Raw genomic sequence first — 23,885 nt, 5'->3', positions numbered from 1 at the left:
ATGTACATGCGGCCACTGACAGGAAACCAGGCAAGAAATTGCTCACTTGTCGGAGTCACTTGGTGATCTCTACAGGGGAGATCGTGGGAACAGAACCCTAGGAGAACGTGTAAATTGGCAGGTAGGTGTTGTATCCAGGCCTCAGCTCAGCACTCTTGTGGCAAGGTGTTATCAGTAGTAACCACAGCAGGTTCTGGGATTCGGCACACATCAATGACTGATGCAGGCCAACAGGAACCTTTGGGAAAAGGTGCGATTACATGGCTTACCTAGGCCTAGCCTTGGTTTTAGTCCAAGGATGGAATCTACTCCATGTTGCTGTGCCAACAAGAGCTTCACTTCTAACAGAAAGAAGCGTCTCTTTATCCCAGAAACTGGAGGAATTGAGAAGAGGTCTCTTTGTGCCATGGACAGGTCAGGTGTCCTCTGGAAGAGGTCCTGGGTCACAGCCAAGGAGAATACACCAGCAGCACTCACTCCACAGAAGGGGTAGCCCAACACACTGAGCTTGCAATTCAGGCTGAACCTGCTCTAAGTCTTCTACCGGTATTTAAGAGCTCTGTGCCACAAAGGATGTACTTGCACTTATACGCAGGAGGAACGTTGCTTATTGACACTCACCTGCCCTTCCGACCCATTACACAACAGACCAATCCCCTGCTTCAGGTCGTGAGGGCACTACTACATTTATAAAAGTGTTAGAAGCAAAATATTTACCGTAAAACATCTAAATTACAAAGAGCATCTCTGTAACCTTCTTACAAATGTTCCTCTGCTTTTCCTGAATGAGATCTATTCTCATTTTTGGTGCTACACCACCTGCATCAACCTTTGCGACTGGACGTAACGCTTGATGATAGGGATGACATTCTATGTAAAGAGCAAAAGAATCTGTTACTGCTATATAAAGACCAAATAATTACTAGGTTGGTTTCCACTGTGTGGGCTTGGTTCCCAGTCATTGTTATAAGGCTTGTATAGTCTAACAGACTTGTAGGAATGCTGCCTTCCAATAGGTGGCGGTGCAGAGCTATTGTTCCATCTTCCTTATTTGTGTTTAGCAAAAAACAGAATATCTGGTCAGTAGTGACAGTCTAGGTTTGCATTTTCTTGGCCCAGTGTTCTACTCCAGTTTTTCCCTTCTATTACTTAAGATCTGGGTGTAAAAGCCTCCATACTCCTTGGAGGAAAGTTATCAAAACCAGATCATAAGAAAAGGATTCCTACAACAACCAAGCAGATTACAGTTCATTTTTCAAAGGCCTTTTGGAAAATAAAACTTGCTTGGTTGCTATCAGCAAATCGTGAAACCGTAAACAGCTGTCTGTGTATGGATTCTGGCTTTTGGTCAATTGCCAAACATTGTTATAAAGACTTGTAGAAATGGTCTGACATTGATTTGCAGGAACCCAACCATCCAATAGGTGGTGCTGCAGAGGTATTGTTCCATATCCCTTATTTGCATACTTCCCAGAGGAGCATGCATGGCCTTATAAGTCTCCTCACACACCTTCTAAGTGCTCTCATTAAGGAGAGATGATACCTCTCCTGTCCTCCTGGACTGTAAGGATTGTGTTATGCTAAATATTACGAAACAAGACATTTCAGGATTTAACAATTCTTTAATTCAAGTGTGCAATCTTTAATTTAAACATACATCTTAATATATTCTCTGTTATAGGGTGAAAACAAACAAGGTCCGGACTCCGGAGATTTCCCATCATAGTCCGGGGAAGGTTACAAAGTGGTCTGTTCCATGAAACGTTGGAGGTACAGGAGGCGAGATATGGGATAAGAATGAATGAGCCCAAACAACATGCAGATGTATTATTGGCTATGAGCAGTACAGGTGAGGGCGCTGTTCCTATGAGGGGCAGTAGATCCAGGCAGGAAGCTGGTGTCCATATTTAAAGGCCTATACTAGGTAGGTGGTGGTTAGATTATTATTTCATTATGTTATCCCTGCATCAAGTTGTCAGCAAAACCTACAGGCCTCATGTGAGGCCTTTTTTGTCTGTACCCTCATGACAACACTTAGCTCAGCTCTGTTACCTTTAGTACCTCAACTAATGTAGTCTGGCACACACCCCCTGTGCCTCCTCTGCAACCTCAACCAATGATGAGACAGGGATCCAGATTACTTCAGATTAGGCACTGTAGGTAAACTATAGGACAGAGCTGTGATCTCTAACATGTACAAAAAAAAAGGCAAATTAACTGTATTCTGATTGCTTGAAGGGTGCCAGTGTACCTATGAATGGGCGCGAAATATGTTGGTGTCGTATAATGATTATTAAGCTTTTTCAATATTTAAAACAAAGCTTTCATATAGTTTCTAGTTCCCTTAAAGGAGTTGTCAGCAAATTTTTTAAAAACGGGATCCAAATCTGTTCGAATAAAAGCAGCGATACTTACCTGTCCTCTTCCCCGACAATCCAGCGCTGCAGTCTTCCCGTTTTCCTGGCATTGTAACACTCAGCATCTCAGTGACTGCTGCAGTCAGGTGGCAGTCTTCCTAAACAAAGACAGGGAAGACTGTGGGGCTGCAGCACTGGGTGGCCGGGGCAGAGAACAGGTAAGTATCCCTGCTTCTATTGTTTCAACAGATTCAGATTTTTTTTAAAATTGGTATCGTCGTTCATTGTTCAACTCTAGTTTTCTTGAATTGTGTGATGAACTCTTATCAGCGACGCAGGCTGTTATCACAGATGGAAGCGCTGATAATATTCTTACAGCCCGTGTACCAATGGTAGTTCACAGCGGGACACGAGCTGTAAACGCGGAGAACAATGCAGCTGTTTGCTTATGCAAAACAGCTGTATTGTTCGCTGAGCGATGGCGGCGGTGTCCCTCTGCATAGCTCTTAATAAGCGACTTAGCTAATATAGACTATGCAAAGATGATTGCTCAAAACGGTCACTCAAAAGGTCGTTTGAGCGACTTTTGAGCAATCATCTGTCAGTATAATGGGGTCTAACTCATTCTGGGCAGCAGACTTGTGACTGTTGCCAACAAAAGTCCTTGAAATTATACATGTAGAATACTGGAATTCTGGAAGCAGGCATATAAGCAGGACTGGCATAAGGAAATAAGTTTGTCTATCATGACAGATCCGCCTTTAAAGGGTTGTTTCACAAAACATGGGGTCAATAGCTGATCAGTGGGGGTCAGAGTGCTGTGACCTCCTTCACCCATCCAGAGATTAGGGGGCCAAATGTCCCTGGATGAAACGAAGGTCGTTGCAGCAAATGCACCACAGCTTGATCTATTTCAGTGGGAGTTCTGGACATAGCCATCTCTAGCAGTCCCATTGAAATGGAGCAGTGGTGCACATGAATCTGGAAGTGAGTTTCTACCTTTAAATACGTTTTCTTTAGCTCAACAGGTTCAAGTTCTCGTTAATTTCTTAACAAATCTTTATAGCAGACAGAGCTCAGTTTTTGTTATCCAGAGCTCCAGCTACCCTGCAAACACAGATTTAAACATTCTTGTTACCTGCAACCATCACTAGAGGGAGCTTACTGCATACTGAACTCAATAATAACCCATTATGCAGTGAGCTCCCCCTAGTGGTGGCTGCAGACTGCTAGAATCTTATCTTTTACATTCACATCACATCCAGGTGTAAAGCAATGACTGTTCTAATAAGCAATAACACCATAAGTCATTTTGTGTGATGAACAAAAATTGACAAGCAGGGAATCTTCTATGTGGAATCCCCCATTTTTACCTGGTCAATGAGGTCTGCAAAGGTAAAATACTATTAAAAGGAACAAGAATTTATAATCTCTCACTCAGACACACACACCATTCACCCTGACAGTAGTTGACTATAAAAGGAAAACTATATCACAATGATCTTCTGCTGGGTCACATGAGATCACATTAGTGATTAGTAATTTTCAGAATGAAAGGGCTCCATAGGGAGGTCAAACCCCTTTGACACTGCACATAGATTTCTTGTACTGGGGTTCTGACAACATATTAATCACAGGGTCATCGGTTGAATTGGTTCACACAAGGAATAAATGTGGATTTTCCACAGCAGAAATGTGTGCGGAAAATGCAAAGTGTTTACAGCAGCGTAATGGTTGGGATTTTACGAATTCTCTTCCTTGGGACTCTCCCCCACAAGTGTATATCGGCCAGCTGTGAAAACACCACCACATGGGGCGTAGAAGCTCGTGAAAAGGCGCACAAATCTAACGTTTGTGAGCCCGTTCACACGGCATGGCCCCGGGTGCATATGCGCCGAGGTCACCATGCTGTCGCCCCTTTCCCCACCCTCCCCATTGCAAGCTCACCTCTCCTCTCCTCCTCACTTGTTCTTTGCAATGGGAGGGGGCGGGGGCAGAGCTAAGCCCCGGCCTGCCCCGCCTCCTCCCATTGATGGCTATGGACAAGGGGCAGGAGCTTAGTTCCGCCCATGTCCCGCCCCTTGTCCGCCGCCGGCAATGGGAGGAGGCAGGACGGGTCGGCGAGTAGCTCCACCCCAGTCCCCTCCCATTGCAAAGAACAAGCAGGGAGGAGAGCAGAGGTGAGCCTGCACGGGAGGAGGAGAGCAGAGGGAGGGAGTTTGGCAGCCACGTTGCTAAACTCCTTTCCACCTCCCACCGCTGCCATTGGCTCTCATAGGAGCCCATGCAGCTGCAGACGTATTCTGGCTCAAAAGATGGGCCCAAAAGATAGTCTTGGAACTGACGTAAAAACGTCTGCCGTTACATTGGCCTGGCCGGGTGCTTTTAGGTCTAAGGAATATGGCCATGTGATCTGATGCATTGGAATCTAATGCATCAGATCACATGGCCGAATTCCTGAGACCTAAAAGCCAGCCGTGAAAGAGCCCTAATGCTGCAAAAAAAACCACGGTATAAATTGACCTGTACTGTGGATTTCAAATTCACTGCAAATCAATATAAACCTCGGAGAGTCGCTGTGGATTTCACTCTTTGCAATGTATATGGTGAATTCCGTGACAAAGCCGCAGCCAATCCACAAGTAACATTTACCACTTCAAAAAATACACCCCATATGGATGTACCCTAAAGGTGACTATGCATTGGATGAAAGTTGGGCAAACGCACTAAATTCAGAAGGACTGGGTATTGTTTCTAATAGTGTTGGGGGTGGGAAGGAGGATGGTGTACAGATGTAGCAATCGTTGACTGGCTAATCGTGATAACTACAATGCTGTAAATTAAGTTAGAACGTGTTAAATGTCAAGCTGACGTTTGCTACATCTTTACAATGGGTTTCCTTTGTGCCCACTAGTGAGAAGCCACTGCGTCATAGAGGTGTCACAGCAGCTAATTCCCCTGGATTGGGCCATTCAATGTGTCTGGATCTCGTAAAATGCCTTCTTGTGTCTCGGATTTTATGGACGTTCCTAATAAAGCCTAAAGCATTCTCACTTTATGGATGCTGGATTTCTTTGTGGTATTGTTCCTGCTGCCTGGCACATCCGAGCAAGCGGTGAGCTGCCCCTCTCTATACTGAAAATACATGCAGGCTCGGCTTAGCGTGATATATATGGAGGAGTGAGGAGTAATAGCAGTCAATTGTTGAAAGCATATTCATCTATGTAAAGTGTATGGGTGGCTTTAGAATTTGTCAGATTTTCAGAGAGAGGGGCTGATTATCTTGTAGAACCTTCCATCAGTGGTGATCCAAGATGAAAGACCTTTCCTATGTATCTATTACATATGACAAGATCATATATACTGAAGTTCTCCTTTTAAAATCTATGCAGGTGCTGAATAGCGCAGGTCATAAAATTCCCACCAGGCTGAAATACAGTCCCCTGGCTAAGATACCGGAGGCATCTAATCCTATATTACGCAGGAAATGTTGGAATCGACTAATCTAGAGCCGCCCACAGACATTTGAATGGGAATTGCACCTGCAATACCAATTCAGGCCACTGAAGATTGAATGGAGCTCTCTGCACTGAAAGATGGGCCTTGGTGAACAGCTGATCAGCAGAGGTTCTAGGTGGTGGACTAACGCCCATCAACAGTTGATGACCTATCCTGAGCTCTAAAGCTCAGCTTTAAAGGGCAAGTAATAATCAGTCTGAGGCTAATTTCACACGGGTGAGTGCGATATCAGGCCGTGAAACTCAGCCCCATATCGCACTCTGAACCATGCAATTTCCCTGTGGATGCAAAGCGATTGTGTCAAAAATGCCTAGCTGATATCACTTCAGGGAAGTAGCGATACTTGGGCGCGGCTTCCAATGGTAAATCTCGCATCACATACACCTTGCATGCCATGCAATGTTTTTCCAGGCCCCATTGAAAACTAATGGCCAAGGCGTTCCCGAGGGAATGCCAAGAGATACGACGTGCTGCGATTTATGCCTGCACTGTAATACGAGGTGGGGAAATTTTTTTTTTTTTTTTTTTTAAAAGATTGCTCATGTACATGACCCTATTCAAAAGAATGGGGTTCATTTTCGTGACAGAGTTGTTCGTCTCGCAATACACAAATCACACAATTTTTTTTCGTCTGCGTGAAACTGGCCTGAGATTATAGGCCACACGACAGATTTTTCCATCCGATTTTCTGTCTGTAAAAATTGGACAGAAATTGGACAGAAGTATAGCATATTATTTGACATGGTTATGTTCACACGTGATTTTTTTAAAAATAAAACGGTCCGAGCACCAAAAAAAATTGGCGCATTTCCTATTTTGTAACAATTCTTGGATGAAAATAGCCAATCCAATTTTATAGATGTGCTTAAAAAAAACCAAACAGATTGCACTGCTGTGATTCTTATCACACCTTAAAAAAAAAAAAAAAAAAAAAAAAGGAAAAAAAAGGATGTAGAACCGGGAAGTGCGCAGAAGTGAATCATGTCTGTTTGCAATGCGTGTGAAGATTGGATGCAAGATGCATGAAAATCATGCAGAAAAAAATAAAATTAAATAAATCACAGAAACATCAAATTTGTATGAAAAAAATATTGCAAAATAACAATTCAGGTTTGGAAATAAACCCAAAAGCCGCCCGTGTGAATATACTGCTAGTATACACTAATTTCTGGCAACAATACGAAGCAAACCAGTATCTTAAAAACTTTTACAATTTTTTCTGCATTGCAATGGGTGAAATCCACAAGTCGACATGTAAAACACTTTCAGATATTTTGGGGGATTTTCTGCAGCAGAATCCACTAAAATGCTGGTTGGAATGTCAGAAACTGAACAGACCCCATTCTAGTCAATGGGCAGCGTTCATCACCGGCGTGTTCTGGATCCAGCAGTACTGGTATTTCCTTGCTCAGCCCAGAGGACGGAGCAAATAATGGAAGTTACCTGGAGACTTGGTGCAGACGTGAATGGGGCATGAATTAAAGATGAAGCTACTTTGCAGTGTCTTGCAAATATCCAATCATGTTGTGTATACAGCTCTTATGTAAACCTGTGTCTCCATGGTTACAGACTACAACTCACCTCCATGTAGTCTGACCCTGCAGCTATCCTTACTCACTTTCACCTGCCCCTCCCCCTATTGGCAGAAGTTATTGATTTGACACTATTGAACCTTAAAAGAAAGGGGGCTTAATCCACTGTGGACCCTCTGTAGGACTATTCAATGATTTCCATGCAACTGCTTACTATTTTACATATGCTAATTTTACATATAAACACAATTTTAAGCGGAATTCCCCTCTAGGTGGCGTCACATTCAGCCAATTTCATCAATCATCATAAACATTTGCTACAATACATCAGATGTGAAGTAATAAAAGCAACACGACGGAGCTGAAGGAATCTGGATACATTTCGATAACCACCTTTTGTCCTGAACGTATCCACGCCGGTGACTACATGTAACAACTTTTTAATGGGTTAATAAAATCTCTCTTGTTTGGGCCACAGAATGACAAGGAAGCAGACGGTACCGGTGAGGCGGACATGACGTTTTGTAATTGGAGCTGTAGGTTTTACAATTATACATATCTTACATGGTATAGAAATAGAAGTTAAAACCATTTATTACCCAAATTAAGGAAAACCAGGAGATTACTGCAAAGTATACGACACACGTCCCCAGGTCCGCTGGGGAGAATCCAGGGAAGCAACACCACCCTCCCAGTAGTACGGGCACAACACTTCACAGCCATTGCTACATATCATTGACCCCCATGCATCTGTCACGGGAAGGGGATGGGGGCGAGGAATTACCAACCCAACCCTTCCTATTGCAGATCTGGTCTTGATTTCCTATGCAGCCTTCTCCTGAGAAGGGCATAAAAGAATCGCCAATCTGAAGAATACACTAATGGTGGTGAGGCTGCAAGCAGAGATCTTAATAGAAGGTTGTGATACTCATCGTCTGTGGTTATAGCAGTGAAGTTGGGCTTTAATGACTTCACCCCCCCATTAATACTCGTTACAAGTGGCTGTCACTACCAGCACTTAAGGTTATTGACGCTGTGCTATATGTGCCATTGTCGGGACACTCCACAAAGTATTACTAATGGATCCTAAGAGGAGGTGGATGAGTACGACGACTGACTGGACTGTTGAGTGGTGCAGGATTGTGTTGTCCGAGACTCCCAGGAGTAAAACGTGTAAATGAAACAGGACATTTACATTCACTGTATTAAAGAAAGAAAAATCTAGTTGCGATCAGAAGATATTTACAAGATGCAACATTCAGAGCAGAGTGCGAGTCACGACGACTCTGGGGTGGGGTGAGAACGTTCAGAGGAGAGGTCTTCAGTAGAGGTGCAGGTAATTCCCTCGCCTTACCGTCTCTGCTCCTGTTGGTTAATACCAGCTTTACCCATAAAAGTGCTTAGCAAACAGTAAATTTGTGCACATTCTGCAAGTAGGTCAACAGACTGTGATAGGGGCTTCCCGGAGCCGCCACCAGCTCGAACACTGACTGAAAGGCTCTGCGGTCCAGTTCTTCATCGATCTGATGCTTGTAAAAGTCTATGGCCACTAAGCAGAACAGGTTGATGTCTACGGGCTCCGATTTGCCCATTCTGCTGATCACATGTGGTAAACTGCAACAGAAAGGTTAAGGTGAACACATATACTGAATGGGAAAGCGTACCAACTCGCACTTGGTGTTTGGGCAGTTCCAGTTATGGCATGACATAGTACTACAGAGGCAACATAAGGCTGTTCACAATCAAGACTACCAGATAAGGAGGAGACGAGAAGTGAAATTGTTAATGGAAGTTATAAACTCATTTCATAGTACCCAATTAGGAGTATTACTGGAGGACCCGGCATTACACAAACAGCCAATTGATTTATATGAAAAACCGTGTAATGCTTCATGTCTCCTGTGGGGGTGCTACAGGGACGTTTAGCACTTTATCTGCAGATTACAGCAGATCACTGAGGATAAATATATTAGTCAGTCATTGTAAAATAATTAAAGGACAAAATTGCAATGTTGCTCATTATGTAACCTTGTACGCTAGTGTCAGTCTAGAGATGTAGAATGGGAGGGAAATACTAGCGAGCTATTGTATGCTACAGGTGGCATACATCACCAGAAACTGTAAGGCCTCATGTCCATGGGACAATTATAATTTTAAAAAAACGCGCGGGTGTCCCTCACTCGTTTTCCAGGGCCTTAGGGATGCATTGGACACCCGCAGGTAAGTAAATACCTGCGGATGTCCTTTTTCCCTGCCGTGCGGAGCGCACGTGCGGGAAATCACCCGCAGCATGCTCCATGTTCTGTGGGTCTTCCGCAGGCTTCCAAGATCCGGCCGCAACAGAGAGAAGATCCGCTGCATCCGGACAGGTAAGAAAAATCAATTTTCAGGCCTCATGTCTGCAGGAAAGGAGGGACCCGCTGTGGGATTCTGCATGGAGAATCTGCGCGGGCCCGATTTTCCTAGTGGACATGAGGCCTAAAGGTTAATATCCTTTTCTATATAGAGACCATATTTGTATTCATGACTTCTGTAAGTGTCGGTATTGCCATAAGTCCTGACATGAAGCACACGATGGTGGAAATGGGACAAATAAAATGTACACTTTAAGCATCCATGGTGATACAGCTAAAGGACATGGTGAGCATAACCACATTAAGGATACATTGCAGAGATCCACTTGCTGGTTGAAGCACTGACGAAGAAGCACGACAAGCTCCACATTGCCATAGCGACTGGCGTCCTCTGCGTGAAGTTTGAGAGGGACAACATGACCCAGTCGCGGACCATGGAGGACTGTCCCGTAGCGTGTAACGTCTGAAACACCTGAAAAGAATAAGCAGATCATCAGGTGGGCAACTTTATTAATCAATGCCTTCAGTGCAGAAATATCATGTAGTACCTGTTCTAGTCATTACATACAGTACATATGTTTAACCCCTTAAAGATGCAGCCACCCCCCACCACCGCATTTTCAGTTTTTCCTCCCCCCTTTTAAAAAAAAAATCACAACTAGAGATGAGCGAACGTACTCGTTTAGGGCGATTTTCGCTTTTTTCGAGTAACTGACTATTCAGGCAAAAAGATTCGGGGGGCGGCGTGGTGGAGCGGGGGGTAGCAGTGGGGAACAAGGGGTAGCTCTCTCTCCCCCCCCCCCACTCACCTTTGCAACCACCCGCTCACCCCCGGCACCCCCCGAATCTTTTCGCCCGAGTAGTCAGTTACTCGAAAAAAGCGGTGCTCGATTGCAAAATCGTCCTAAACGAGTACGTTCGCTCATCTCTAATCATAACTCATTTATCCATCGTCGTCGCTGTATGAGGGCTTGTTTTTTGTGGGACGAGTTGTATTTTTTTAGTGGTACTATTTAATGTACCATATAACGTACTGAAAAATGTTTAAAAAATTTCTAGGTGGAGAGAAATAGAAAAAAAATGAAATTCCGCCATCTTTGGGTACGTCTTGTTTCTACGGTATACACACTACAACAAAAATGACCTGATAACTTTATTCTATGGGTCGGTACGATTACTACAATACCAAATTTGTATAGTTTTTTTGCTGCGCTAGTTTTACCTTTTTTCAAGGATAATTAATTTTTTCAAACTATTTTCTGACAGCCATAACTTTTTACATTTTTGTCAACCTAGTTGTGCGAGGGCTTATTTTTTTGCGGGACGTCCTGTAGTTTCTGTTGGTACCATTCTGGAGTACATACGACTTTTTGATTGCTTTTTATTACATTTTTTCTTGTATTATTTATTTAGATTCTTTTATTATAAATATGGCGCAGAGGGTGGGGGTGGGGAGGATTTAAACTTTTTTTTCTTTAAAAATTAGTAGAACTTTTAAAAACTTAACTGTAACTGTACGACCTTTAGTGTTAAGGGGTTTTCACTCATAAAATATGCCATAAATGTCTGCCTGGTAATAGGCTTGCTCACAAGTCATTCCTCAGATGCGGTCTTCTTAAAACCTTTTTACCAGAACAATTATTGGGCCTGAACGTTCCTCTGAACACTCCTTTGTCCAACAAACAGGCCATGTAACAGGGACAAACCATCAGCTGATAAACAAGCAGATGCTCACTGATTAATTGTAGATCTCTGCATGTGAACAGGAAGATGTGCAGTTGGCCTATGCTAAATATCGTACAATTCTCCGCCCATGTAAAACAAAATGAAACGAACACTGATCTACCTGCGTGCTGATTGGTGCTCATTACATAGGGCCGAGGACTCTACTTGTCTAAAAGGACCTTTAGCCTTGTCGCATATGGTTGTGTATTACTGTAAGGGTTCTGACCCCTCTCCAATAAGCAGCGTAGAAGTAACTTTCATTGGCTGCTTAATGAACCGAGGATCACTACATAAGGTTGAAGGGACATACTCCAATCAGGACACCCCATCCTCCCCACTCCATGAACCAAAACACGGTGGTAATCAAAAAAATCATCCCCAATGCAAGAGCTACCATCTTTCTAACTTTCCTCATATGTCATCCATGTATCCGAATAAGAAAACGGCTTTTAAGATGTTATCATGAACATGTAGAATTACCTTGTAAACGACGGTTGCCATGAACTGCGGGTAGGGCTGCTGGTTGGATAAAAACTCTCCTATAACTTTGTTCATTACGTCCTGAGGAGGGAAGAAATCATCCAAGAACTGAGGGAGTATTCTTGCCACCACTCGGGCCTCAAATGGGAAACCTTTTCGTATCCTGAGAAAACGACACAATAGATGTAGTTTGATTAGTTCCAAACCAGGACCATTAAACCTTAAGCTTCCTGTGGACATAATCACAGAGCACCAGGGTGAGCCGTAATTACAGGGGTGATGTCCAGGGCCATGTTATAGGAGCGACATGAAGACACTAGGCCACTTAAGAAAACAAAAAAGGAAAAATCAGATATGTTGAGTTTCAACACCCGCTCCTTTTGTTCCCCTGGAGATGGCTGGTAGAGCTGCTTGGCAGAGGCTCTCTCTACTGTCCTCATGGAAAACACAAACATTGGGCTGATGGCTATTAAGGGCTGTCAGACATCCAACGCCAACTTTAACTATTTGATGTGGAGCTGCCCGACGGCACACTTCTGGATGGAGGTTACAGACTTCCTGGGACAACTATTAGGGGTACCACTCCCACCAAACCCCGCTGAATGCTTACTGGGTATACTGGATGAAAAGCAGTGGCAATTCCATACCCATATTTTTCTTAGTAAAGTGCCCATAAGGTTGTAACATTGCTTTGGATGGATAGGAGACCCCCGACGCTCCCCCAACAGGGTAATCTAGTCACCTCTATTCTCCCATATGAAAAAATAGTATATAAAAGATAGAAAAAGTGCCCAGATAAATTCTATAAAATCTGGGGAATTTGGTGCGGCTCATCAACCACAACCCACACGCAAAATGTATTTCAGCAATTGGTGGACCAAATGAGGTCCTTCCAGGTACCATATAGTTTTTCATAGGTATGGTGATTATATCCTGAACTCAACAAGACACCTCATCATATATGTTATGGGATACAGTGTAAACCGTCTTAAGCAATAGTAACGGATTTATATACTTGTACCATGTTATACATAAAAGCTGAAAACTAAGCAGTCAGTCCAGCCTCACGGACGGATCTCCTATAGAGACTTAGGCTGCAGTTTCTATATGTAGAAGTTGCCAAAGACAAGCGGTGCAAAATTTTGAATAAAGCCCTATTGTACAAATGATGGTCAGCCCAAAATACATGCACTTAAGTGAAAAAAAGGTGTCCCCCAAAAGGTGGCCCTAGCTTTTAATGGTTGCATTAGCAGCAAATAAATTACCTGTCAAATAGCACAGACACCCGCTCCATGGCTACAATGACTGACTCGCTGTCCGGGGCCGCAGGGCTTGGCTCTGCTGTACGTCCGGGGCTGAACTTCTCTTTTCCTAGATAAAACAGCAAAAACAATTGGCTTATGTGGCAATTAGATGTTCTCCTCTTTCCTCTATGCTGGAGCTTTGTGAATAACAGCAATGCATCGTAGATCATAAATCCTAGCGCCACATACATAGCAGTATCTCACCTGTGTACATGCAGGTCAGCATTAAGCCTAAAGCAGTCATTGCTCTGTGGGGACTGTGCATATTGACTCTGTCCACGCTCAGCTTCACCAATGCCTCCCCATCCAACCTGGAGAGCTGCTCAGACAGCAGCAGGCGCTCCAGGCCCCTCAGGACGCAGTGGTATATAATAGATGGCGTGGATTCTTCACTCCCTGACACCATCACTCCACACATCTGAGGATAGAGCGCACAAATATCAGCTGCAAATTACAGGCTTTCACGTTGTATTGTCTAAAGGACGGCTGCGATCCTTTCTGTCCCATCAGATTAGTCGCTCCCCATACTTTACACAGCAGCTCTGCTTGTTTTGTTTGGCTACTTTATAAAAAAGAAAAAAACACAAGCTCCCATGGAAGTCAATAAAAGGAATATGGATTTCTATTACAACAAGAGCAATATAAACAAATAATTCACCAATTAGAGGCAAATGTGCTTTAATAACAGGACAGTCTGGAAATCTAATTTACTGAGAACAGCTCCTTCTTCAGACAACTTTTGCTCATCTACTAGCTTGTGTTAGTCTCATCATTTCAATTATACAGTTGTCTTAAAAACATTGTTGCTTTACCACTGTAAATCGCGTTTGAAGTGGCTGCCACTAGGGGTCTCCCCTCCAGCTTCTCTGCAGTCCACTCTCTGTTGTTAGGTACATAGCTTCCTTAGTAAATAGGACACAGGGATGTTTCTATAGTAACAGGCAGCTCCCATGCTCAGACTGACAGCTCTGCAAACAATGTGATGACCAATCTCTGCTTCTTCTGATGTCACAGCGTGCGCACAAATCATGCACACATTATAGTGAGTTTACTAACCACTTGGCTAAAAGGTGTCTAAATATCTGATCGTCATGGAATAGCAGAGGGTGGGCATTCAGATACTGTCTCCCTGTTGATTGGACCAGAGACACAGAAAACCATATGTTATCACCCTCCCCTTATGAATTGAGGAAACATATTTTTTTGCTAATTGTTACAAATGAGGGTTTTTTTCCCCAGAAAAGGAGTGAAAAGATGAGCGCTTGCTTACCTAATCATTCCTCTAAACTGTTTAACCCTGTAGATGCTGCGATCATTGCGGACTGTTGCATTTAAGTTGTTTTACAGAAAAAGCTCACCCCTCCCCCTTTCCCTCGTTACACAATACCCTGGTATCTCCACACCCATAACAATCCGCACCATAAATTACAATGTAAAAAAAAAAAAAAAAAAAGACCCCAAAAAACTTAAAAAGAAAGACAAAAACATTTTCTGTTCGTCTCATTTCCCCAAAACAGGAATGAAAACAAAATCAAAATTTCGCTTAAAATGGTACAGATAAGACTACAAGTCATCCTGCAAAAAACAAGCCCAAATAAAGCTCGGTCAATGAGAAACATAACACTGCTCTGGTCTTGGAATGTGGTGACACACATATCTTTTTGTAACAAAATAAAAAAATCTAAGTGTTTATATTGTGCTAAAGAGAATAAAACCTCTATAAATTTAGTGTTGCCATAATCGCAATGATGCGTAGAATAAAGCTGACATAATATTTATACCAAGTGTGAAAGTCGCAAAAATAAAACCCAAAAAACAATGGAGAAATTGCTGTTTTACCTATACCACAGAAGAAGAAAAAAAGAAAAATCACAAAAAGTTATACAATATATTATATCTAACTGAAATTGGTTCCTACAAAATCTGAACTCATCCCATAAAATACAAGGTCTCATGCAGCTACATTGACAAAACCTTTAAAAAGTTTTGACCGATGGACCACAAAAGGGGAAACAATTTACTGGCTCTTAGGCTGGATTCAGACGACCGTATATCGCCTCGGTTTTCACGCCCAGCCGATATACGTCATCTCTCTCTGCAGGGGGAAGCCTGGAAGAGTCGGGAGCAGTGCTCTAAGCTCCCGCCCCCTCCCTGCCTCCTCTCCACCCCTCTGCACTATTTGCAATGGGGAGAGGCGGGGCGGGGGCTAATTCTAGAACTAAGCCCCATCCCGCCTCCTTTCATTGCAAATAGTGCAGAGGGGCGGAGAGGAGGTGGAGAGGAGGCAGAGAGGGGGCGGGAGCTCAGTTCCTGCTCCTGGCTCTTCCACCCCTGACCCCTCCCCCTTCCTTGCAGATGAGGACACTGTATATCGGCTCGGCGTGAAACCCGAGCCGATACACGGTCGTCTGAATCCACCCTTAAAAGGCATTGTCCAGGACTTTTTGGACAGGTCATCAAGAGTTGTTCAGCAGGTGTCCATCGCTCAGGATCCCTGCTAATCAGCTGTTCGCCGGACCCGCTGTTCGTGCTGACAGAGGATGAAGCAGATAGCACTGTCAACATTGCAGTGGTCCAAGTTGGTATTGCAGGCAGTTCTGTTGTATTCGATGTGAACTGTGCCTGCAGAACCAACCTGGACCATTACAATATGGACAGTGCAATCTGCAACCAGCACGGTCCACACTGACAGCAGGCTGGGCAATCAGCTGATCGGTAGGGAACTCATGGATTGCTCATCCAAAGTATAAGTCCTTGAGAACCCTTTAACTTTGCAGTGGAGATAACCCATTGTCTAAATACCTGTATGATGCCTGAAGTGAACTCTGGTCCAACATCCAGAGGGTAGTTCTCGATCAAGTAAAATGCGGCTGCACACATGACCAGAACGTGCTGCTGATTATGAAGATTCACGCAGCTGGAGAAAAAAAAGGGGGATATTTTATTTGCGGAGTTTGACAGGAAAAAAAAAATCTGTGATGTTGATTAGAAGAATGTGATAGGGGGCGCACTCTGCTCTTTTTAGATGTCCAATTCATGCAAATGAAGAGACTAGGCACGTGGTCAGTTCAGCCAGGAACAGAGACCACACTTACCCACCAGGTGAACAAGGCAAGGACGCCCCACTGATCACACATTTATGACATACTGTAGACATCTTTCACACTACATTAAGCCATGCAGCGCCGATTCCATCTCAGTGAGAACAGCGTTTTGTTATTCTGTTAAAAAGACCGACGGGCAGAAACTATGAGAGACGGAGAAAAAGAAGAGGTCTCTCTCCCACATATTCATCCCTGTGCTGTGTCAAAGCTGCATTCTGCTTTCTGCCCCTGTGTAGATTTCTGCATGGAGGACAGAAAGCCGAGTTGGAACCAATGCTGAAGGTACTGTGAAAGAAGCCTCACTCACGAATTACTATAGGTCATCCCTATCATTGGAGGAGGACACTTACTGTGCAATGCCCCGCAGATTGGAGAGCAGGTAATCACTGATGACAGGAATGAGCTGTTTGGCTGTATCGTCCAGCAGGTCACACTCCAGCACATAAAGGATGCCGTGCAGCGCTCCAATGCGGCTGGGCATGTGAGTGCTCCGCAGCGTGGACTCCAGGAGGCGGCTGACCGGCTCGGCTATAGCCTTATCCTGGGAAAACAATAGCGGTATTGGTCTTAGTTAATAAATATACCTTGATCTCTCAACACTGTCCCACTCACACACCAAGAAGTGCTGCAAAACAAAGACAAAGTCCATCCATATCGGTTTAGTGGCTAGCAAGGTTACTTGCGGCAATTGGGATCCTTGGTTCTAGTTTAAGCATGGCAAAATCTGCAATACGTTTGAGCATTCTACTATGTTGGAATTCCTGATGGTACTGCAGCTTCTTTTAACCCTTTCCAATCCACTGTCTGACATCTAAAGACATTCTGATTGAAGGCTCTACATCTTCTGATGTCAGAAGACGTCCGGCAGGGTATTCTTACTGTATATTACTGGCCGCTCTGTTGTTGGGGGCCTCTCCAGCATGTCCAATACTGCAGTACTGGCTCTAGCCAGCAGGTGGCGCTAATGGCAGAAAGAGATAACCCCCTAGAAAACCCTGAATCCAAAATTGGATTGCGAAGCGTTAGTTCCACAGCACCATACTTAAGGGCGTTGTCTGACCATGACCACTTTCAGAAATGAAACCAGCCCAGTGATCAGCTGCATCCAGCTATTACATGACAGGTATTGAAATGAATGGTCATTCATGGACTAAAAAAAAAACTGAATGGGTCCGCTAAGGTCACTTATATCAAGTGGTTCTCTACTCGAGGTCAGAGAGTAGACTTCCAGGTTGGGGGGGTGTCTACCATCTATGATGTCCAGGGAGTTGTCCTTTAAAAGGGCCAGTCCAGTGGAAATGCATTTTTCCATTCCAACACCCCCTCACTTGATTGCCGCACTCTAGACGGCTCCTACGTACATACATTGCACTCCCTTCCATGCAGTGCAGCCTCCTGTCTGATTACTTGACATAATCTTGGCGGTTAGATTTTTCCCCCACTTTCTCATCCTCTATGCTGTGTTAGCAGTCACATGACCGGCTAGAGCTAGTACAATCTCTGTCTGCTGGGTGGACAGTGTAATTATCATTACACAAGAAATTCAAGTGAGAAACAGAACCAGCACTCTGGAATTTTGTACAAACAGAATCCTCCTCTTTATTCCCCGGTCAAATGCATAAAAAAGGCTGCAACCTTTCGACCTGATGCAACAGGTCTTTGTCAAGCATGCAGTCTGAAGGCAATAAGCCCCCTTTATATAGTACTTAAAAACACCCATAATGCAACAGTGTATACATCCATCAACACACATATATCATGATTGGTCCAGGCAAAAGTAAGTTACAGCTGAAATGAATTAGTTAATCAATACATATAATGGACTTACATGTGCCATCCCGGTACACTTTGGTATATACTTCCCTCTGTCAGCGTCCATTGTGCTGGACTGCGCATGTGCGGGTCAGGTACCCAATAAGGGACTTGCCCATACCCATACTGAGCCGATAATCGCTACTGCGCATGCGCCGGCCATGACGTGGAGACTGTCTCCACTGCGTTCAATGCAGGTGCCATACGGCAGCCAATCAAAATCGTGCCCAAACCCACTCTAGGTGTGCCCTGTATACTGCGCAGGCGCCTCCTGGCGCTGAGAATCCACGCATTTTGTCTATGCACGAGCATGGGTGGTCAGCCATTCAAGGCAATGCCCTCACCCATACTGAGCGCAACTATAGTGCTGCGCACACGTTACATCATGTCTTATTTGCAATTGATCATATATGAACCATCCCACTATGCCACGCCTATATCCTTGCCCCATATACTCCGTATAGTATGTAAAAATAATCGAAAGGTTGCAGCCTTTTTTATGCATTTGACCGGGGAATAAAGAGGAGGATTCTTTTTGTACAAAATTCCAGAGTGCTGGCTCCATTTCTCAATTGAATTTCTTCTGTCGTGGCGAGGATCTACGATTCCAGATCAACTGAGGGACCGTGCACCAGGTGTTTATCCACTCCCCTTTTATAAAGGTTGTGCTGCTCTCCACTTCTCTTGATTATTCAGTGTAATTATCATTATCTTCTATATTAACCCTTTCCAATCCACTGTCTGACCTCTGAAGACATTATGATTTAAGGCTGTACAGCTCCGATGTTGGAAGACGTCCGTCAGGGTTCTCTTACTGTATATTGCCAGCCTCTCTGCTGTCGGAGCCTATCCAATGTGTCACCTCATGCAGTACTGGCTTTAGCCAGCATATAGCGCCATTGTATAACGGCAGAAAAAGAGTAAGCCCCCAAGGAAAACCAGGATACAAATTGGATTGGAAAGGGTTTTAACCTAAATAAGCTAAAGACCTTAAAGTATACAGTCATGAGGATGTGGTATCTTTTACTAGAACCATGTGACAGGAGTCTCTAATCATTATCAGCAAATGTACTTGTCCTCCTGTGAAGAGCTTGTACTGTACAGTCCGTGCAGATTCATTATGCAAGAAATTCTAGCGACTAAACGAGTGACTTCTGGAGAAAATGTAGTAATTCCCAGGTGGTCACAATGAGATCACATGAAACAGGTGAAGGGAAAGAGCCTAGGAGTTTTCAGATAGAAAGGACTAAATAAACAAGGTAATACGAAAAAAGACACATATAGTGGGCGACTAGTTACATAATGAATGGAAAACATTTTTTTTTTGTTTTTAACCTTAAAAAGGCATGCTATATAAGCTAAGGGCTCGTTTACATTAGCATTAGGAAGTTCCATTTTTCTGCTCAGTTTAGGAAGCAGAAAAACAGCAACCTCTGGCCGAGCGGTTACATCTTATGACGAATTTACATCTTATGACAATAGGGCACCATATGGACCCCTATTGACTATAATAGGGTCCATTCTATCTCCGGCCAGCAGTCTGGCAATTTGCAGGATGAAATAGCACTTCTTGCTGCGTTATTTCGTCCTGCGACAGAGGTTCCATCGGACATTGATGTGAACGAACCCCAAGGCTAACATCCCACTGGTGAGCGCCATATGGTGCCATGAATCCTGCCCCCATATCGCTCTCCCCACCATGTGAATTCCCAGAGGATGTGAGGCATTTTCATGTTAAAACTACCTCCCATAACTTCGGGAACCTCGCAACGCTGCCGCCGTCCCAATTGACAACATTGGGCGCTGCAATTTGAGAGGACGCAGAGAGACAGAACGTGCTGCGAATCGTTTCCTGCGTAGCATCGCATTGTGGTGCCATGCAGGAAAACATCGCTCGTTTGCTTGACTCCATTTAAAAGAATGGGGTTCATATCTGTGCATCCTGCAAACAAACTAATCTTGCGTGATTTTAGCGCCTTAGTGAAGGCAGCCTGTCTTTAGGCAGAAAGGTTGGGCAGTAAGCTCCACTGCAGATATGGACAGACATTAGTACAATCTCTGTGGGTTATAACATTATGTTGGCACTATAAGTTCATTGCATCTTAGTAGATAATGGTTACATCGCTGTCAGATACTCTCACTGCCGCATCTAACAGGTTTGCAGATAATAATCCTGAGAGTGGTGAATGTGCAACACAAAAGATGGTACAAGACAGCAATTAGGAGGGCGGTGAGATCTCCTCTCCCACCGGGGGTGACAGAGCTTCAGGCGGTGTGAGCTTACCATCCCCAGCACAGCGGCAGCTTTGCAGATTGCAGGCACTAGATACTGGATGAGAATTTCATCCTCAGACGGGTGTTGCTTCTGGAGCTCCGTTAAAGCCGTGTACATCATCTCAAACTGATTCCTCTCAGTGAATAGATCAGACACTGCCAGCAGCTGTGGAGAAGACAGAAAACATGGCATGACGCAGTGGAAGAAGGCATGTACACTAACCAGCACGACCCCTGCATAGGCTGCCTTTTACTGATTGGCCATTACCATGCTATACAGCCTTAAGGTGCTTTTAGGCGAAATTAGGCATTCAAACAAGTGAAAGTGAACTATAACCGTTCAGTCTAAATTCACTTTTCATTTGTCCATTTTAGGCTAGCATAAAAATCATCGTTGGCTTGTTCACTTTTTATTCGGTTTAAACAGCGCTTGATCAGTTCGTCTCATTCACTTATACAGCGAATGTGAAGGAATGAACAATTCTCATCTGATGGACCCAACCATGTATATGCCTGTATAAACAGGCTGTCGGAGAGCGAACGAGACAACAATGACGTCACTCGCGTGTTCTAATAGCACCCTTACTTGGCACCGCACGGGTTCACTCATAGCTCCCCTTACACAGCCAGGCATCAGGGTACCAACAGATAGGCTAAAGCTATGAAACTAGAATCTGCTACAGACAGCAGGAATTCTGCTAGAGGGACCGCGGTTTCTCAGCTTACTAGACGCACTCTCAGTACTCACGCCCAGCTATTTACTTACAGCAACTTATTTTATTCTCTCAATGCATGCTGAAATAAAATATTAAACAACTTTGCAAGGAAATGTAATTGAAATCGCCCCATCACTTTGCTTCTTAAGCAGGCTGCGTCTTTCCCTGATAACGAACAAAAAGCGTGTAGTGTGATCCTGCAGTTACACTAGGTTGATAAAAGTATTGGATACACATAGAAGGTGATGAAATTCAATTTTATTCCCACTTTTCCATCTGGTGTTGGGCCGCCTTCGGCCTCAGTGACTGCAGTAACTCTTCTAAGCTGCTTTCCACCAAATTCCCATAGATGTGTGGAGGGACTTGCCTCCATTCCTCCAGGAGAGCTGCAGATAGTGATGTGGGATGTGTTGGGGGTGCACGTTTATCGTGTTCTATTTTGTATCAAAGATGCTTCATGGGATTGAAATCTGAAGTTTGCAGACGTTCTGCTCCTCAAACCAAGCCTTAACCGTGTGTGCCGTATGACATGATGCTCGGTCATGTTTGTAGAGACACGGAGCTGTACCAAAGTATTACCACAGGGTAGATGATGCCACATTGTCCGGAATGTCTCTGTACCCACTGGCGTTGAGGGTGGACTTCACTATAACCAATGACCTTAGTCCTTCCCAGCAGAAACACCCCGACACCATAACAGAACCTCCTCCAAACTTCACTGTTGTGACTATGCAGTCACGTAGAAACCTCTACGCCCAAGTGCGGCCATCCAATCAGAAGTTGGTGTACCTTGATTCGGCTGTCCAACACTTCCCCTTATTTACATCCAAGAACGATGCTCCAATCCCCATCATAGACGCCTCTAGGCATTCACCACTGTGATGTTGTGTGCAGCCGCTTGTCCGTGGTAACCCTTCACAGTTCCCCTTGGATAGTTATGGTGCTACCGGATGTTCCAACGGCCTGTGAGACCTCCTGAGCGAGTGTTTCAGCAGACGGTATGAGTGATGCCTTCATAGCTTGTACAAGGCTTCGTTGTCCACGTTCTGTCAGTTTACCAGGTCTCCCCGAACGTGGCTGCACCGCAAACACCAGATGGTCTCCATTCCCGAATAACATTGCCAACAGTGGACTTTAGAAGGTGCAAAAGCACTGCAATATCCCGTACTGATTGGTCGCTCAGGTGACATCCCAACACCAGACCCCGTTGAGTCTGTCAATTTTACACCTAGTGGCATCTGATGGTTTCTTTACTGAGATGTCTGTGTGATGCTCTCCTTTATACCTAATGATCACACATGCGATCTGCATATCTCCTTCACCTGACCGCATAGGATTGGTGGGGATCCCAAAGCTTTTGTCAGCATAGTGTATATTCCCTTCTAGCTGTCCACTGCCTCTAGCCAACCAATTGTGCATTAATATGAAGTAAGGGACGACTAGAAGAAAGTACAGCAGGGAGCTAGAATAAGAGGACAATGGTGAGAAAGTATATACCCTATACACCCTAGTCATATAAGTCCAGGCAAGGTAAAGATGTGTAATCTGAACTGCATGATGTGACCCTCTGAGCTGCAATCCAACATGTATGAACAGCAAATCCTGCAGGTCTACGGGCAGCTGTTTACCATACTCTTCTATGGGAGTAGTGTACAGGGCACAGGCAATGTTACAGTTGCATCTATTGTACGTCTCTTAAAGAACAGTTGCCTTCATTGGAATGCCATCAGCACAACTGCAGTATAGCCCAGGCCTGACTGTGTATTTCATTTGATGCACCCGGTCCTGGGTAACATGAAGAAGCAATGCCACCACATTGGCATCATACAGCTTTACATTAAATCTGGAAGAACATACATAATCAAACCCTAAGACTTACCGATCTTACCACCTCACTGATCAGGATGACTGGGGTCTTCTTGCCTGTATTAGAAGGTAGAATCCACTGGCTGTAGAGCTCAAGAAGAAATTGTGAGCAGGAATGTATGTCAACTCCAGCACGATGTTTCCTGCAAAGTGATACAGGGGATATACAGATAAGACAAGCGTTAACAGGAGTGGCATATGGCATTAACCTGACCAGTATGGCTCCTTGAAGAGAAACAGCTTAACGAGTTATGTGCTTTCCAAGTAGTAAAAAAAAAAAAAAAAGAGGTGTGAAATATTCCACATTCACCAGTAGATGGCACCTAAAGCTGTCTTACACAGGACCGTAATGTACACTGAGGGACAATGGAGGACATTGGGGTACACGCAGCAGGGTTCGCTAGGAAGACCCCTCCAAACCATATTTATTCTCTTTTCTTTACCCCAACCACGCTTCACTTACTGTATACAGAGAGAACAGGGTGGTCTGGCAGCTAGTGACGCTTATCAGAGAGACAGCACTCTCCTCTGCCAGTAGCACAGGTTCATGAGAGGCCATGAGAGTGCAGAAGAGCACAGGGCTCATTCACATCTACTTCCCCCAAGTGTCACCAGTCCTGCATTCTCCCATGTCCACTGCTGACACTTCTGTGACACCACGTCACAGATGACGGGTGACATATGGTGAATGAAGACTGAGGAAGGAGACTTTAAATAGAGCTGGAGTGAAGGAGGCATGGGCAGCGTCTGGAGGTGCAGTAGGGATGGCAGAGCTGCCCTGCATTTAATCACACCCCTGCATGTCCTCTTCTCTGATGCCCTATTGTCATTGATGGAAAAGG

At 44.3% G+C, this 23,885-nt stretch overlaps 1 protein-coding gene across 1 annotated transcript in view; it reads right to left on the bottom strand.

The window, feature by feature from the left end:
• Nucleotides 1–1,602: 1,602 nt before the first annotated feature.
• HTT (huntingtin) overlaps nt 1,603–23,885 on the bottom strand; it is a 174,588-nt gene continuing 152,305 nt past the window's right edge. Inside the window, exons 58-66 of the mRNA XM_066573066.1 lie at nt 23,057–23,186; nt 20,472–20,627; nt 16,726–16,916; nt 16,074–16,188; nt 13,476–13,689; nt 13,233–13,338; nt 11,968–12,130; nt 10,074–10,234; nt 1,603–9,022 (exon numbers count right to left, since the gene is read on the bottom strand). Of these exons, the coding sequence (XP_066429163.1) occupies nt 8,809–9,022; nt 10,074–10,234; nt 11,968–12,130; nt 13,233–13,338; nt 13,476–13,689; nt 16,074–16,188; nt 16,726–16,916; nt 20,472–20,627; nt 23,057–23,186 (1,450 nt within the window). The 3' untranslated portion in view covers nt 1,603–8,808. The remainder of the gene's footprint in view (nt 9,023–10,073; nt 10,235–11,967; nt 12,131–13,232; nt 13,339–13,475; nt 13,690–16,073; nt 16,189–16,725; nt 16,917–20,471; nt 20,628–23,056; nt 23,187–23,885) is intronic.

Source organism: Eleutherodactylus coqui, chromosome 7 (genome assembly GCF_035609145.1).
Source record: "Eleutherodactylus coqui strain aEleCoq1 chromosome 7, aEleCoq1.hap1, whole genome shotgun sequence".
NCBI classification, from domain to species: Eukaryota; Metazoa; Chordata; class Amphibia; order Anura; family Eleutherodactylidae; genus Eleutherodactylus; species Eleutherodactylus coqui.
This window is presented reverse-complemented; position numbering and strand designations above follow the sequence as displayed.